The 16,632-nt window shown below is 35.0% G+C and overlaps 1 protein-coding gene across 1 annotated transcript; it reads right to left on the bottom strand.

Annotated features, from left to right (window-relative positions):
* Window positions 1–9,385: 9,385 nt before the first annotated feature.
* Window positions 9,386–15,948, bottom strand: LOC145597724 (putative cyclic nucleotide-gated ion channel 14). Its single transcript, XM_081653965.1, has 7 exons — window positions 15,638–15,948; window positions 15,000–15,489; window positions 12,646–12,861; window positions 12,191–12,495; window positions 11,957–12,068; window positions 10,673–10,909; window positions 9,386–10,370 (listed from the first exon to the last, which is right to left on the bottom strand). The coding sequence occupies exons 1-7, from the start codon at window positions 15,664–15,666 to the stop codon at window positions 9,636–9,638; spliced, it is 2,124 nt and encodes a 707-aa protein (XP_081510091.1). The 5' UTR covers window positions 15,667–15,948; the 3' UTR covers window positions 9,386–9,635.
* Between the last annotated feature and the right edge of the window lie 684 nt (window positions 15,949–16,632).

The raw sequence follows: 16,632 nt of genomic DNA, 5'->3' as shown, positions 1-16,632 counted from the left end.
TGTCATTGACTGGCTTCTTCTTCCCAGGAGTGGGAGTCTTTTTAGCCGGCGGACTCTTGCTAGAGCCTGCCTTGTTTTTGTTGATCATGGCCTTGATTTCACCCTTGAAAGAGTTCATGAATTTCATGAGCTCGTCCCGGGTGACTGGGGCTTGACCTTTGGCCTTCTGGGTTTCCCCTTCTGGCCTTCCAGAGGGCCGCCTGCTTGGGCCCACCTGGTCAGGGTTGCGCTCCAATTGATCTTTGGAACGCTTGTACTTGGACATGAATGACCTATCCTTGGTTGTATAGGTCTCCACATCATCATCATCTTCGTCATCAGCTTCATCCTCAGTGACGACCTCAGGCGGAGGCCGGTGGAACAGCTAAGGGATTCCAGAGCCTCCCGGCTGAGACGTCGGTTGAGGGTTTTCTTGGGATTTCGGCTGTATAACCGGTTGTAGGTTTGTAGGATCAGGAAGGGGTACAAACTCTCCAACCATCTTTGAGGTACTCTCCCCACAGACGGCGCCAAATATTTTGGGCGTTTTTGTCCCTCGAGAGAGTTACAACTCGAAGACTGGTCCGGTGCGGCCTGTACCTGCAAAACAAACGGAGACACCGGATGTTTGGCGCTCCGCCTTTGACGATCAAGTTAGTAACTTGAAGGGAGAGAAAAAGGTGCGGAAATTTAGGTGGGTATCTGCTCGGATTCCAAGCTCATACGTCTCTATCAAAGGGACAGTTTGTAATAAATGGTAAATGTGTCCTCCAAATGAGGGGAATCTCCCTATTTATAGGGTCCTTGGGATTTGTGTCCCTGATTAGGTTACTGAACCCTAATCATTGGTGGGCTGCGCCGCATTGCGGCTTTCTCAGGATTTGGGTCTGAAGGCCGCCATTTCCCCCAAATTTCTGGAGTGACACGTGGCAGGCAGGGATTGGTCCACTTAGGACCACCTTGGGACTGACACGTGTCATCCTCTGAGTGGACCACGTGGTGGGGTAAAATTACCCTAAACACTTCTTTAGTTCCCTTGTTTTATTTTATGAACTTTTAGACTAATCAGCTTTCTCTCGATATTTTTTTTCTCTAATTCTTGTTAGTTGTTTTCACTATTACGTGTGACTAGTTTCCTTATTCAATTCTAAGATCTAGCGGAATTCGAATACAATTTATGCATGAATTTATTCTTTAATTCTTTAAATTCTCTAATAATAATTGCAATTGACATGTTTAATTGATGTACTTACTAGGTTAGGGATATAATTAGTATTGTTTTTAATCCATTGTTTTAATTACAATGGGATTATGGGAGCAGGGTTTTGATGGATTTGAACAACTCAATTAATTGTTTGAAATTCATCACACGAGTAGTAATATACTTAATGTTTAGGATGCAATTAATGTACTTCATGTTTATAATTTGCATGATTACACGAGAGTAAGCTTTAGTGTAGTTAGGAAAGCTATTGATTACTCGGGAGAGAACTTTGATATTATCTCTCTTTTTTTTTTAACTTTTTAGTTGTCAATTGAATTATTATGTTAGGGGGAGAAATGATTGATGCATTGATTGTATTTGTGGTGAATCATGCTTGATCTTAGATTTTTTATTATCGAAATTCTCTCATTATTTACATTAATTGCGCTCTTTAGTTGTATTGGTTGCAATTCAGGATATTAAATTTGATTATTTGCTTATAGTAATTGCTTGAATTGTTGGGGTTTGGTGAGTCCGACTCCCCGCGGAAACAACCTTGAGCCAAGGATCCACTCGCAATTAATAAAATCACAAAGCATAACAAATAAACACAAAAGCGCAAAATCGGAATATACCTTTGAAGCGTGCTTCGCCCTCACAGACAGGCTCTTACTTGAAAGCTCTAGCTCCGAAAATACGCGAGCCTCCCACGGAAATCCACCCGCAAAGACGAACTCCGACTTTTAGGTCCGCTACCTCGGGGTTAGCGAGGTCCGACCGAAACCCGAGTATTATATGAGTTTAAGAGTTTTTGCTAATGCAATGCTCTGTGAGGATGGGAATTTATATCCCATCAATGTGAGATCATGAAATTCAACAATTTATTTTAAAGTTAAATTAAAATCAATATGCAAACTAATAATAAATCTACAAGTGGCACTTTTACATGTAAAGAGTAGTGAGGACCACTTGGAGAGTAGGGGACCATACTTGCTCCCCACTGAATACTCTCCTTGTGCCACATGTCCCTCTTCCCACTTGCTTCCCATTTGCTTCCTACATGCTTCGGCCCTACTACCCGTGCTTTAGGCCCAGCCGTAGCCCAGCCGAAGCCCAGCCCCGCACTCGAAGATGCGGCTGCTGATGTGGCTAGCAAGCCACGCACTCCAAGTGCGGGCTGCTGCTAGCATACCGCGCACACCATGTGCGGGCTGCTAGTAGCTGCTGCCTTGGTGTGCTTGCGGCTGCTAGCTGCAGCTAGCTTGCGATGCTTGCGGGTGCTAGCTATGGTGCGCTAGCATGCACCAGCCAGCCAACCTTGGCTCGGCATAGTGCACATGCTAGCCACTAGGGGTGTTGAAAAAAACCCGACTCGATTGTCCCGACTCGATTTCTAGATGACCCGGTAAATACCCGATGGGAAAATTGGGGAAAAAAACTATTTTTTTCGATTTGGGTACCCGACCCGGGAAATATGCATGTTTTCCGGGTCGGGACATGGGCCACATTTTTTAATACCCGGGTATCTGAATTCCCGAAAATAATAAATAAAAAAATCACTACTGAGTGTCGAAGCCTAGCCCACATCCCCATTCTGTTTTGAAACAAAATTAGGGTTCTTCGCCGCTCTCTCCCTTCCTTCCTGCCCCTCTCTTTCTCTTCCTTCCTGCCCCTCTCTCTCTCTCTCTCTCTCTTCCTTCCTTCCTCTTCCTTGAGTTTCTCTGTTCATCCTACTTGTACATCTTTACAATGTCACCACTACGACTACGACGTATGACGCCGTCGACATTTTTATTTGATTATTAATTAATCAACAAAAGAAACCCACAAATTTCCCAGAAAAATCGAAACTTTCCTAGAAAAATTGAAACTTTCACAACCCAAAATCTCATATTCGGATTTCCTGCGTGCTACTTCGCCCAACAATATCGCGGTGGTCGCTGCGTTGGAGTGCGTTCTATGTTGCAAGTTGCAACTGTTGCAAGACTAGCAACAGTACCTTGGGAGCAAATTAATTACAATTTCTAATTATATTTCTAATTATAGTTGTAATTATATTTTCTAATATAATTAATTGTTGCAAGACTTGCAATTTCTAATTATATATATTTTTGTTCTTCTAATTCTTTGTATATTTCAAATTTTATTATTTTTATTGAAACAAAGCTTGGTGTAATTGGTTATTTTGTATCTTGGTTGTTCAATTGTGTGGAATTTGGGTAGAATATCTAAATTTTTTTCAATTTTTTACCTTATGGGAGCAAATTAATTAAAATCATTCCAAAATCCGGACCCGAATAATTCGGATACCCTGAACTCGGGTACCCGAAATATTCGGGTCGAGACATGGGACAAATTAACAAGTACCCGAAACTCCTGGTACCCGGATTTGAACACCCCTACTAGCCACCTATGCTAGCATATTATGCCCCTAGCATTCGAATGCTCAGGGCATTCCGATGCTAGGGGTATTTTGGGAATATTGTCGATTTATTATTATTTTTGCGCGTCTTGTCATTTACTATTTTTTACTCAACTTCCGACGCTCGGTTTCAATGTTTTAAGCTCGAATTTCCGACGTCTAAATATTTAAAACTCGGGCGACGAATTAATTTCTTCCGAATTAATTCGTCGAGTCGGTTCGTTAATTTGCTTAGGTGTGACCCGAAGGGTTCAGTCAAGATTAAGCTGTAATATTAATTATACATTAATATTACTGATCGGAAGCGGCCTCCACCCAGGCATTCCGATCACTTGACCTTACTGAATATATTAGCTTTCTAATAATTCTGAACCCATTATTAGAATAATACACTTATTCGAAGAACACCATTCCTTTTAAATCACTATGATTAGTTAAATCATAGTCTTTTGAAATCCGACATTTACTTGTCCGCCTATATAATTTTTTTTTGGTGCAAAGTCCGCCTATATAATTAGAAGTATAGTTAGTTTTTTTTTTTTAGGTACGTGACTAGCCTGTCACTAGATAAGCTAAATTTGCTTTCATATAAATGTATGATTAATGGTAACTACCATGTGACATAAGATCATTTCGAGCTTCAATCACCATGATTATTTATAAATCATATTATTATTGCTCCAAAAATGTAGATTATCACAAGTAACATATATAACTAATCCAACTTCGAATCATAGAAAATTACAATCAAATTATTATATAATAACTCCATTTGGTTTTTTTTTTTTTTTTCTTTTTTTTAAATGTCCTAGTTAAAAACTTTCCATTTTAAGCAAACAACTATCCCCATAATATCCTCATGTATATATTATACTCCCTCCGTGTTTTTTAAAGTGACACACTTTTCATTTCCGGCCGTATTTTTTTAAGTGACACACTTCTTCTTTTAGAAATTCCTTACATTTTAATAATATATCTTCACCCCACTATCTCTTACTTTATCATTTCGCACTCCTTTCATGGTCACCGCTTCCTCTCACATTCTTTTACTTTATCATTTCTCATTCATCCAACCTACCCACTAACATCTTATTTTATTAAAGTCAATAAAATCAATAACTTATATAAAAGATACACCAAAAATGACACGTGTCATTTTTTGGTGTGTCCCCTTATTTATTTTTTTTTAATAAAAAAACTATTTATGAAACAAATATTATACATAAATAAGAGAATTAAAAGATTTCCATTCAACAAAAAAAAGAGAATAAAAAAGATTTAATGTATCTTTCCACAATATATAGTATACCATATAAATATGTTAAAAAAAATAAATTCCTAACATAATTACATACATAGTACTCCGTATTATGTACTACTCTACCATTATTACAACAAGGATATTGATATTTTTTTTTGAGGATTTTTTTTTTTTTTTTTTTTTGTATTTAATTATTTATGAAGAGCTTGCTAGGAAAGATATAAGTAATATTTTAAGTCAATTTATTATAAAAAAAAATATTGCATAAGAGAGAATGAATAATGGTATGTAACAAAAAATATATTTGCGAGTTAAACACATATTGTTAAGATATTCATTTGTTTAACAAGAAAAAAATGATATACATTTGTTGGTGAAATATACTGTATATTAGTATACATATATGCGTATTTTAAATATCTATTTTGCTAATAGACTATTTAATAATAAATTCGTTTTACAAAGTAGACTATTCTTTTTTATAATTATATATTTTTTAATTATATATTAGTTATTTAAAAATTACCGTGCAGAGCACGGGACCTAACCTAATCTCCTAAAACCTTGTGTCGGTCAAACTGTGTCACTTAAAAAAACACGGAGGGAGTAATACTTTATGTCCCAAGTTTATGGGCGGCGTATTCGACACTAGTTTTTGAGTAGCTTTTAGTGGTTTGACCATGTCAAATCACTAGATAATAAGAAAAAAAATGAGCGTTAATTATGTAGTGGTTGTGGTAGCTTTTAGTTAGGGCTATTTAGAGTAAGGTCTAGACCGCACCAAACCGCAATTTAGCGGTTTGGTTCTGTTTGCAGTTTCAAAATTGCGGTGATTTTAAAAAATGGCCAAATTGTGGTTTGAGGTTTTGTGCGGTTTCCAAATTATTTTTGACCAAACGTACCGCAAATTGTAGACCAAACGCGATGCCGCAGTTTGCGATTTATTTTCATACTATATATATATATATATATATATATATATATATATATATATATATAAAAGAACTTTAAAATATGATGTAGTCTTTGACTCTTAGCTAATTAAAGGTTAAAACAAAGGAGATTGATATTTGAATTATAAATGAATAATCACAAAATAAAATAAAAGTTTTTTTTTAAAAAATGTTTATGATTTTTGAAAAATGTAGCTAAACTGCAAATCATTCTGCACCATACCACATTTTACGTTGCGGTTTAGTTATAAGTGTGGTTTGGAGCGGTTTTAAAAATGTTAAAACCGCAATTTTAGGGTTTGTTTGGCATTGTTTTTTGTTTTCAGTTTCCAGTTTTTTTGAAAACAAAAAACCAAAAACAGGAAACAAGAAAAAGGTGTTTCCACTTTTCAGTTGTCAGTTTTCATAATTATCATGATTTTAATAAGTTTGACTAATTTTTGATTCATTATGTGACATATATCATATGATTTTAAAAAACAAAAAACCAAAATACAGAAAACCACAGTGATGCCAAACGAACCCTTAATTTGCAGTTTCGTGCGGTATGGATCCTAAACCGCACCATGAATAGCCCTTCTTTTATTGGTGGGACAGCTTTTATCAAAAGCTAATATTAAAAGTATTTGCTAAAAATTTTACTACCTCCCTTAACTTTTAGTTGCAATTTTGAGGTATAATTTGTGAGGTATAAAATATTCCAAAGTTGCAACTAAAAATTAACGGATGAGGTAATTTATAGTTTTAAGAAAAAAAAATGGTTTTTTATTTTTTACTTTTTTTATTTTTATATTAATAGCTAGTCAACTGCTATATGTCGACCATTCATATTTTCATCATATATTTTCACAGCTAAGAGCTCATTGATAGCTAATCGTTACTACCACAACTAACCACTACTACCACAACTAATACCTACCTGCATAATTTTATTTTGCATGCCGACCACGCCCTATACCCCCTAACTCACACATTTACTAGTCAAACCCTATTAAATTCCTTAACCTTCCCACTCAGCCTTTGTTAACACATACTACCTTCTTAATCATTAATCCCTTTATTAACTAAATTCTAGAAGTCTATCTCAACTTCTCTTAGTTTATGGATTTTCAAATGCTGAACCCTAGTAATTTTTAAGTTGATCCGATTCGATTCTTCTCTAAAAAGAAGTCACCTAACCAAAACTCTCTCCTATCACGTTATACATTATATGTTCACATAGATCTAGCTAAATTATCTAAGATTACTTCATAAATATTGTAAACACCTAATCGTGTATCCTCAAAGATATATGATTACTGAAACATTACGACTTGTCTAATTTAGGTTAAATCTGAAGAGTTATTGAATAATCCACATACCTCTAAAACCGAGCCCAAATAAATTTTAAATCAAATCAATTCAAATCATACCTAGTCCAAAAGCAATTTCAATCCCTCTAGTATACCTTTTGTGGGCCCAACACAATTTAATTACATCCAATGGCCCAAAAGGCTGCCAAATACCTTAAATCAAAACCCTAAGCCATCCTCCATGAGCCTAGAACGACTTAATATCGTACGTCCGTACCTAGAGTACAATGCATTGACACCGAACTTTCAACAACGAAAAATATGATCTTTAAGTCATAAACACCGGGTTTTTTTTTTTTTTTTTTTTTTTTTTTTTGTGTTTAGAGAGCCACAAGGGCGAAGGTGAAAATCGATCTCGAGATCTCCTGAAATCTGGAGGGAAGCTCTAACCACTTGAGCTATCCCTCACCCTCATAAACACCGGTTTTATTAGCCTTAACATTCTTCCACTTTCTTTCAAGTAGAGAACCCTAGTTTATCACGAGGAAATTCAAGTTAATATCGGTGGTAAACTTGGATTGTTTATCACATGGCAAAAGTGTAATAAACCTGCCTTGGGTTATGTGAAAAGACAATAAACAATTATTTTTTACCTGCTTTTCAACTAATGTGGTCCCCCTTACATGAAAAGGTGTAAGACAAAAGATTCCAACGTTAACTGCTACTATACTCCACGCAAGTTAACTCAAGGTGTGAGTTAACTAATCAGTACAAAATTAAAAAAATTCAGGTGGAGTTAAATTGAACAGTATAAAAAAAGGAAAAAAATATAGAGAGGATTGAGACGTCTTTCCCAATCGCATTAATATTTCATCCCACACTAACAACATTTACGACTAATTGCTCAAATTGACTCCAATTTCAAGGAATTTAGTCAATTGCTAACGCATTTTATACATGGAGCCTTTGTCAACAGTCTTCGTCTTCCCCATTGCTATCAGGTTTTACCTTACCTTTCCAACCCCAAATCAATGATGATAAAATATTCCCCAACCCCAAATAACAACCGTAGCTCGAACAATCAAGACTTAAAAGGCATACCTTACCTTTTCCAGGAGCGCCGATGAGGAAACACAAATTAAAACCTTTAATCCAGAAAGCACAACAACTTCAATGGAGAAGGAAGACAAACCTTTCCCTTAAGGATTAACCATGCCCTAATTTCTCTAATTTTCCTAGGGTTTTTCATTTGATTCGAAATACGTCGCCGGAAAGGTAAAAGAGGGTGAAGAAGACAGGGGACAGCGAGTTACCAAGTAATGTCAAGCATTCAAGCATGGAGTCATGGAGCATTGCAGTCGACCCAGGACTACTTAACTATGGTTAAGAAATGAGGCTGACGACGTTTGAAAGGTCAATATTCCCTGTGAGAAGCAAATGACCTTGGCACCCCTGACTAAAGACACAAAAAGACCATTACGCCCTGTGATAAACGGCCAATGTTTATCACCGATATTAACCTGGGCCTGCTCGTTTATCACCCTGATAAACAAAATTCGTTTATGAAGTGGCAAAACTATAAATATATCAACAAGAATGTTCAATCATCATGATATTTTCGTAATTATATCAACAATTGTAAGACCGTACCCATAATTAATGAAAGTTGTTGATTTATTTACAGTTTTTCCATTTGAACAAACAATAAGGTGATAAACTTGTATTTTTTTTTCCAGTTCTATTAAAGTGAATTTAAAGCTTTAGGTGAATCTTTCATGAATTCATCAATATTGTCTATTGAGCCTTTGCCTTACACATATTCTTAGGTGCACACTCATGCACCTAGAAATAGGTGTAACAACAGCATAATATGAACATTAGTTTTTCAGAAAATGAACATAGGCATAAAAAAGTATGAATATTAGCTTTCAGAAAGTGAACATAGGCATAAAAATTATGAATCATATGCATTATAAGTATTAAATATTCATTTTTTATTATTAAATGTTCATTTTTTTTTCATGTTCATATTTTTTTACTAAATGTTCATTTTGTAGAGCGTAGTGTTGATTTTTTTTACGTTGTTGCACCTATCTAAGGTGCACAAGCTAATTGTTTGCCTTATTCTGTCAATCTCTAGGTGTTTCAAGGCCCATTTAAAAGTGAATAAAGAAAATAAGAAAAGTGAAATTATGTTAATTCTATCAAGACACAATATTTTGGTTTTATGAGAATTTCTTACGAGAGAAACAGAGAGAGTATCACACTTAGTAATTACAAACTACAGTTGGGGGAATAAGAATTTGAACATAACTTCGATTAGATGAACACAAACCCTCAGTCTTTGCCATAAGACAAGACCTCATTGGTTAAGTATTGCCTAATAAAAGTATTACAAGTAAACCATCATAAAGTAAACTTCATCTACACATTTCATTCACACTTTAAAGCACTAGTAGTGAATCTTACTTAGTAGACAAAAAGAAAGAAAAGAGAAAAGTAGTAGAGAAATGGAGTGTTGTATTCAATGATCCGCAAAAAAGTTAGGATCTTGAGGCTTCTTTATCTTCGGCAACTCAATATCCATGTCTCTTTGTCCACTTTTTCGAGCATTTCTCACAAATCTTCTCGCCAATTGCTGTATATTCAAAGATGAAGTTCCGAGTTCACTACTTTGATCAATATGATCTTCATCATTACGATCAAATGAAGTCGATTGAGTAAAGGACACAGATAATGACTTGCTCTGGCTGTTCCTTGAGCTTGAACTCGAGCACGGACTAATTTGCTCCATCTTTCTCTTGTACTGTCTCCAAGCAGCCTGAATGAAGCAAGCACCCCATGACCTCCATTGGTGAGAGTAGTACCGAAAAGTGTCTTGTAACTTCTTACTATGTAGACGCCTAAATTGATTCGCCACGTATTTAAGGTGTTCGGCTTCTAATGAAAAGGCTTCAACTTCCTCGATTGCCTTGACTGTTCTTGTGGAGGATGGATAATGAGTAGTATCGGGAAGAAGAGCCCATGCTAGAAGCTCTTCGCCACAAAAATCACCTGGTCTTAATGTGATCGAGTTGAAAAACCCTGACCTCCCTCCATCTGTGGTCGAACTCTCTAGTTTTCCTCGTATGATAAATAACATTTCTGTAACGGGGTCTCCCTCGCGAACAATGTAAGTTCCTGCAGTGTTTAGTGAAGATTTGAGCCGCTCGCATATGGCGTCTAGTAGTTGACCATCCATTTGTGCAAAGAAAGGAACCTGCATAATATATTTATTTATCAGGAAACTGCAAATTAAATTCTATACATACTTTACAGGAAATTTGTCACAAATCACCTTATAAAACATTAATTTTGTCACAAACTACCTTATAAATTTGTTTTTTTGTTAAAACACACCTGATTATAATGTGTTTTATAAGGTGATTTCTGACAAAATTTGTATTTTATTAGGTGATTTGAGCCAAATTTTGTATTTTATAAGGGTGTTCGTGACAAATGTTTCTACTTTAAAATATGTGTTGTTAATCAAGCATGTTTATGTAAGAAGTTGGAACTTACTCGTCGAATGAGATCTAAGCACAAATGTGTTTGAATATCACGACGTAGATCTAATGGCAAGGAGCTCAGTATTGCCTCTTCATTGACTCCTCGAGTTGCCAGCCACTTGTACTGAACATATCGCCTCACTCTTTGTTGCAATTGTGGAGGTAGCTGCCGATGTTTCATCCATTCTTCTGTGTCACGTTTCCTAAGCCTCCATTGCTCAAGCCTCGAAGTGAGAGATTGCAAATAGGTCTACAAGTTATGTTATCCATTTTCAAGCATAAGCGGGAATTATCTCAAACCAAACACAAAAGAAATGTTCACTATTATCTCCATAAATTGTAAGGCATTATTAGAATTCAATTATTTTTATTGTGTATACTTGGCGAGAACTAAAGTTTCTAACTTGTTATTTTATGATTGAATTTGATAAAATTGTTATCAAAAATACTTACATAACTTCAAATTTGTTGCATAAATTGTAAATTGAAGCCTGTCATACCATAATTTTTTCTCTCTTAAAGCCAACATATATGCCTAGGAAAGCACAAAATTTTCCTTTAAAATACAAATCAGCTATTTAGAGATTACTTTGTAACTAGGAAAATTCACGAAAGTGCTTGTAGTTGTTTGTATATATAATCGACACTTCCAAGCTAAGCATAGAATCATTCATGTTACTTTTATTTAGATGTTAAATTAACCACTGTCTCAGGCTATATTTTGAGAAACTATTTTTTGGGTGTTTGTTTGATTTCCTAACCATATGAAATCTCAGTTAATCTTGTAATATAATCAGTTTTGGGTTGTCACCTTGTACTAGTACTTCTCTGTTTTTGCCTTTTTGGTACTTTATTTTCCAATGAAAATGGCTAATAATGATGGCTAATGATGGAGGGAAAGGACTATTTTCTAATGAAAGTTCTGATTTAACGTATGTATTGCAATATATCAGTAAGATAACTCGTGTTGGAGCCAAGTACTACTCATTTCAAGGTCTCACCATAACATGTTTCGAATATGTAAAAAGCAATGAAAGGTTAAGGCAACTCCAATCCTAAAGGCTAAATCATATAACTATTTTATAAATCCTATGTAATTAGAACGGACTATGTATTAAGCAACTCAAAGAATGACAAGCCACTGAGAATTTTCATTTCATCATGGTATCAAGAGCCATAGGTTAATTTTCGTTCTCTCAAACACTAGCCGCCAACCTTTCCCACAATCGTTAAATGAAATGCATGTCAAGCAATGTATACATTTTTTTACAGGGAATTAGGGAAAGTTCCTCCTTACCTCCATGTTACCGATTAAGAGAGCAAACAAAATCAGACCCAATATGGCAATGACTATGCAAAACACGGTTTCTAGGATGAATGTGCTTGTTTCCAATTCCTGACCAAATGAGCTGAAAGGTATTCAATTATTGTATGCTATTATGCAAATGAAAATCAAATTATATGAATGAAATAATGCACATAAATAATTAATTTACATGTTGCTTGCTATAACATGAATGGAGTACCTTACCTCAACTGTTGTACTCCAAACCATAAACAATACAAGTACTTGATCTTGAATCTCTCAGAGGCAATGCCTTTTTCCAATGCAACTTCAAATATCCCAAAGTCGAAGATAACATCTTTGTTATCCGGAGTACACTTAGAAAATACTTGGGTGTTATTTCTCCAAACGATACGATCATTATCATTTCTGGTACTACAATCCAAGTATCTTAGTTGGCATTTGATGGGTGATTCTTCATCTCTACAGGCCGATTTCCAACATGATGAGTATCTTTCTATGGACATTAGATACCAAGCTGCCCCGACAACCTACAGGGTTGAAAGAAGCTAAATAAATCATTCAAAATCATTGAACGAAAGTAGAAAGCATAACCAAGAAGAACACGCGAAAGTGGCGTTATGCAAAGCACTAATTAAGATCGATATGATTGGACTCAAGGAGATTGGACGGATTCTTACATGACTAGCTAAGATGTACAATAGCAGATTATAAGAAGCTCCACCCCAAGCAGTTTTGGTGACAACTCCAGTAGCTTTGACGATATCAGAACTCAACGTAAAAATCTTATATACCCTTGGAAAATATTGGATGAAAACAATTAGCTGAAGTGCATTATCTGTACTTCTTGAATTATTAGAGTGCTTAATGGCCGGAATGATGAACCATATCACAATCTGCAAAACTTAATTAGACCCTGTGTTAGCAATATACACCTACAAACATTCTTAATTAACATACGAAGTATAATTTATCTAGAATTGAAATTGAAATAATATTCTGTGCACCCAGGTGCACGATGCACACATTTCAAAACAACAACTCTAAAAAAGTTACAACTAAATTAATAAGTTAAAAAGGTACGAAGTTAGGGCCTGGTCACATTTAATTAATTTCAGTTCAGTTCAGTTCAGTTCAGCTCCAATCAGTTCAGATCAGTTCAGCTCCTAATTTTCTTCTCTCATAAAATATTCATTTCAGTTCAGTTCAGCTCCAATCAGTTCAGATCAGTTCAGCCCCTAATTTTCTTCTCTCATAAAATATTCAGTTCAGTTCAACTCCAATCAGTTCAGTTCCGTTTAGTTCAGTTCAGCTCAGTTTAGTAAATGTGAACACGCCCTTAGGAGTTAAAGAAAATCTGAGTGAAGAAAACATATATATCACTCAAAACCGAAGTTTAACCCTAGCTGTCTCCTCTCTATTTTTTCTCTATAGAAAGGGTTCTTTAAAAAAATTGTTTCATATAGGCTGAAAATAGTCAATTTATTTCCGGAAATTAAGATATTTTCAATCCTTTTTTTTTTATTTCTTCATATTTTTGTTATTGAATTTAATAAAAAAAAAAAAAAAAAAAAAAAAAACACTCTTTAAAGGTAGTAAGCACTCCTATAGTGAGTTTGAGTGTAGTAAGTGCCCATATGATGAGCTTTGTTCTAGTTTTGTTTTTATGGTAAAAATTGTTTTATAGGTAAAGATTTGTGGGGATCGTAAAAAAGGTTAATCCTTCTATTACAATCAGATGAATCAGACATAAATTTTCTTCCCGACTACAACAGATCAATAGACCCCCTCGTTGAAAAAAGCTGTAAATCACGGCGATATGAAAGAGGGTATGAAGAATATACGACTTGCTTGATGTTTTTAGTCTCTTTGTAATTGTCGTAAGAATTTTTATTTATGAATCACTCTTTATTCAAAATAAAAAAAAATAAAAATAAAAATACGACTAAACTAAATTGTCAAATATGTACGTACATACTCAAATTCCTACCCATTTTCCATTTTTCGTTTTACTAGGGCAGCTAACGCGCGCGATGCGCGCGTCATAACTAGCCATATCTTGAAGGTTTTTTTGGTTTGACTTTTAAATCACAAAATTAGTTAAATTAACAATAAGAGAAATTTTTCCTAAAAAAAACAATAAGAGAAAATATGTAATCAACTATATTTAGGTGGTATAAATGTTCAAGACAACTAACATTTATGAAAGCATAAAAGTACATAAATATTTTAGAGGGTATTTGTCTAAACACTATTCATTAAAATAGGATCTACATATTAATAAGGGTATGTATGTAAATACACATTTTGAATTGTATAATTGGCATTACACTATTCATAAGAGTATGTTTCTAGGGATATAAGGTAGGGAAGTCGTTTTTCATTTCAAAATTATCTCTATTAAAAGCCGACCTACACATACCACAAGCAAGCCTCAACATGGCAAACAAGAATCCCTTTACAAGCCAAAGTGTTAGTGTGTCTTACAAAAGTAGATCAAATGCTTAAATAAAGGAAACAAAAAGAAACAAATCGATAAAAATCTTATAGTGGAACCATCTCTGATATGATGCAAGTAAATGTGATGTTTTTTGGAAACAAAGTAAATGAATATGATGTTTAGAGAGCCACAAGGGCGGATGATAAAAATCGATCCCAAGATCTCTTGGAATCGAGAGGGGTGCTCTAACCACTTGAGTTATCCCTTACTCTCAAATAAATGTCGACTTTCTACTAACTGCTCTCTTGACCAATTTTATCATTTTATGTGACTGCTCTAACAACAATTTGGCATTGTCGATCACATTTTAGGTAACCCACCCTCTTACCAACTGGCATATTAGTTAGCATAGTTTGACATATAAGTTATAAACGATTCCCCCGACTCCATATTTTCGTTTCCATTTTCATTTCCGTGCAACCTATATGGAACCAATAAGTCACTAACAAATATGTTATATTTGGTAGATACTAAGTTACTAACATTTAAAACGCGTATTAATTAATTAACTACTAAAAAAAAGGCTAGACCAACCTGTGGAAGAGGCAAAGAGGCAATGAAATCCATGAGAAAACCCGAAGTAACATATCTTCTTGCAATCTCCTTGGCATCCTTGACAAGCTCACCCTTTCCGAAAACTCGTGTACTCGGCGATATAAAAGACGTACGAAACCTCAGAAGAACATGTAACAGATAGAACACATCAGTGATGGTACGAATAATAGTAACAACGCCACCTAATTCCAAATCCCTTGACATACAAAATAATTCATTATTTGTGTCAACTCCAGGGACGTAGAAGAACAATGGATCAACGAATAGCGCGATGATGCAAGTCACTAGGAATATACGGTTCCACATTAAGGCTGTCTCACTTGAGGGATCCAAGGTCCGTTTCCACCATGTTTCGTTGTCATCGTCGTCGTGTTTTAGTATGGTTCCGAAGAAAGGAGTGGTCTGTTTGTATGTTGAAGAGGGTTTATCTGATGATTTCATTAGTAAGTCATTTCCATTTTCATAAAATCTGCAAAAAAAAAAAATGAATGTAAACTAAGATATGAACAATGTGTATTATATTGATTTTAATTAAAATTTGATGACAAACAAAATCAATCAATCACAGTCTTAATCCCATAAGTGAAATCGGTTACATGAAAAACCAAAAAATTTACCTTAATTGTTTGTGCCTTTTGGAATCCATGCTAGATTAATTTGAGGATGTGAGTCAAATGTTGTATGTATGGAACATATGTGATCTCCTGTCTTCAATTTCGTACTCGACTTGCGGATTTTAAATTGCTGGTTTGCTTTGATCATCCAATTTACGTAGATAAGAAACAAGAAACGAGAAAGTTATGGTAATTGGTATATTATTGTAGGTTGAAGTTGCCAAAAAATTTAAAGGTAACAAAATTTTGAAGAAAAAAGAAGAGATGAAACTGAAGTGGTTTTGTATTTTGCTTGTCTATTATGAGAGGATAAGTAGTTGTAAGGAGTATATGCTTGCTGATAAGTGTAATTTAATTTGCGTATGCTGACTTTCTTCTTAGCAAATCAAAAGCACAAGATTTTTGTAAGAAGATTTGTACGGTTCCAAGTACAAGCAAATAAACAAATTGGTCACAAATTAATTTTTAATTTGATTTAAAAATTACACATGCGAAGGGAAATGACAAAAGTACAGCTCACAAGGTTGTAGCATCATTTTCTGGACATCAAATAAAGTGTTTAAAGTGATGCAGCTACTTTTGTGTGGACGGTGGACCTAATTCACGTTAAATTTGTGTGAACTTAAAGCCCACAATTATCTATTAACCCAAATAAAATCTCAAACACCCAACTGATTGAAAACAAATTCGGATAATAAAAAAGAATTGGGTTGATCTACAATGGGTTGGGTCTATTTGGATCAGATATACTCAGGTCAATGTTATTCATTTAACCCTCCGCGGGTCGGGTTACTTTCGGGTGCTTGTTAGCACTCAAACTAGTAGAGCTAAGTCAGTGTAGGATCAATTTCAGGTCAAGGTTATCATGTCCAGTCGAGTTTGAGTCGAATCAACTTTAAATCGGTACATATTCAATTCGGAGAAATTCGGATTGGGTTCAAAATGGGTTTGGATGACTTTGGGTCAGATTGATTCCAATTTGGTTGATTCTGGTTTGG

This window comes from Chenopodium album, chromosome 20, assembly GCF_948465745.1.
Source record: "Chenopodium album chromosome 20, dcCheAlbu1.1, whole genome shotgun sequence".
NCBI classification, from domain to species: Eukaryota; Viridiplantae; Streptophyta; class Magnoliopsida; order Caryophyllales; family Amaranthaceae; genus Chenopodium; species Chenopodium album.
This window is presented reverse-complemented; position numbering and strand designations above follow the sequence as displayed.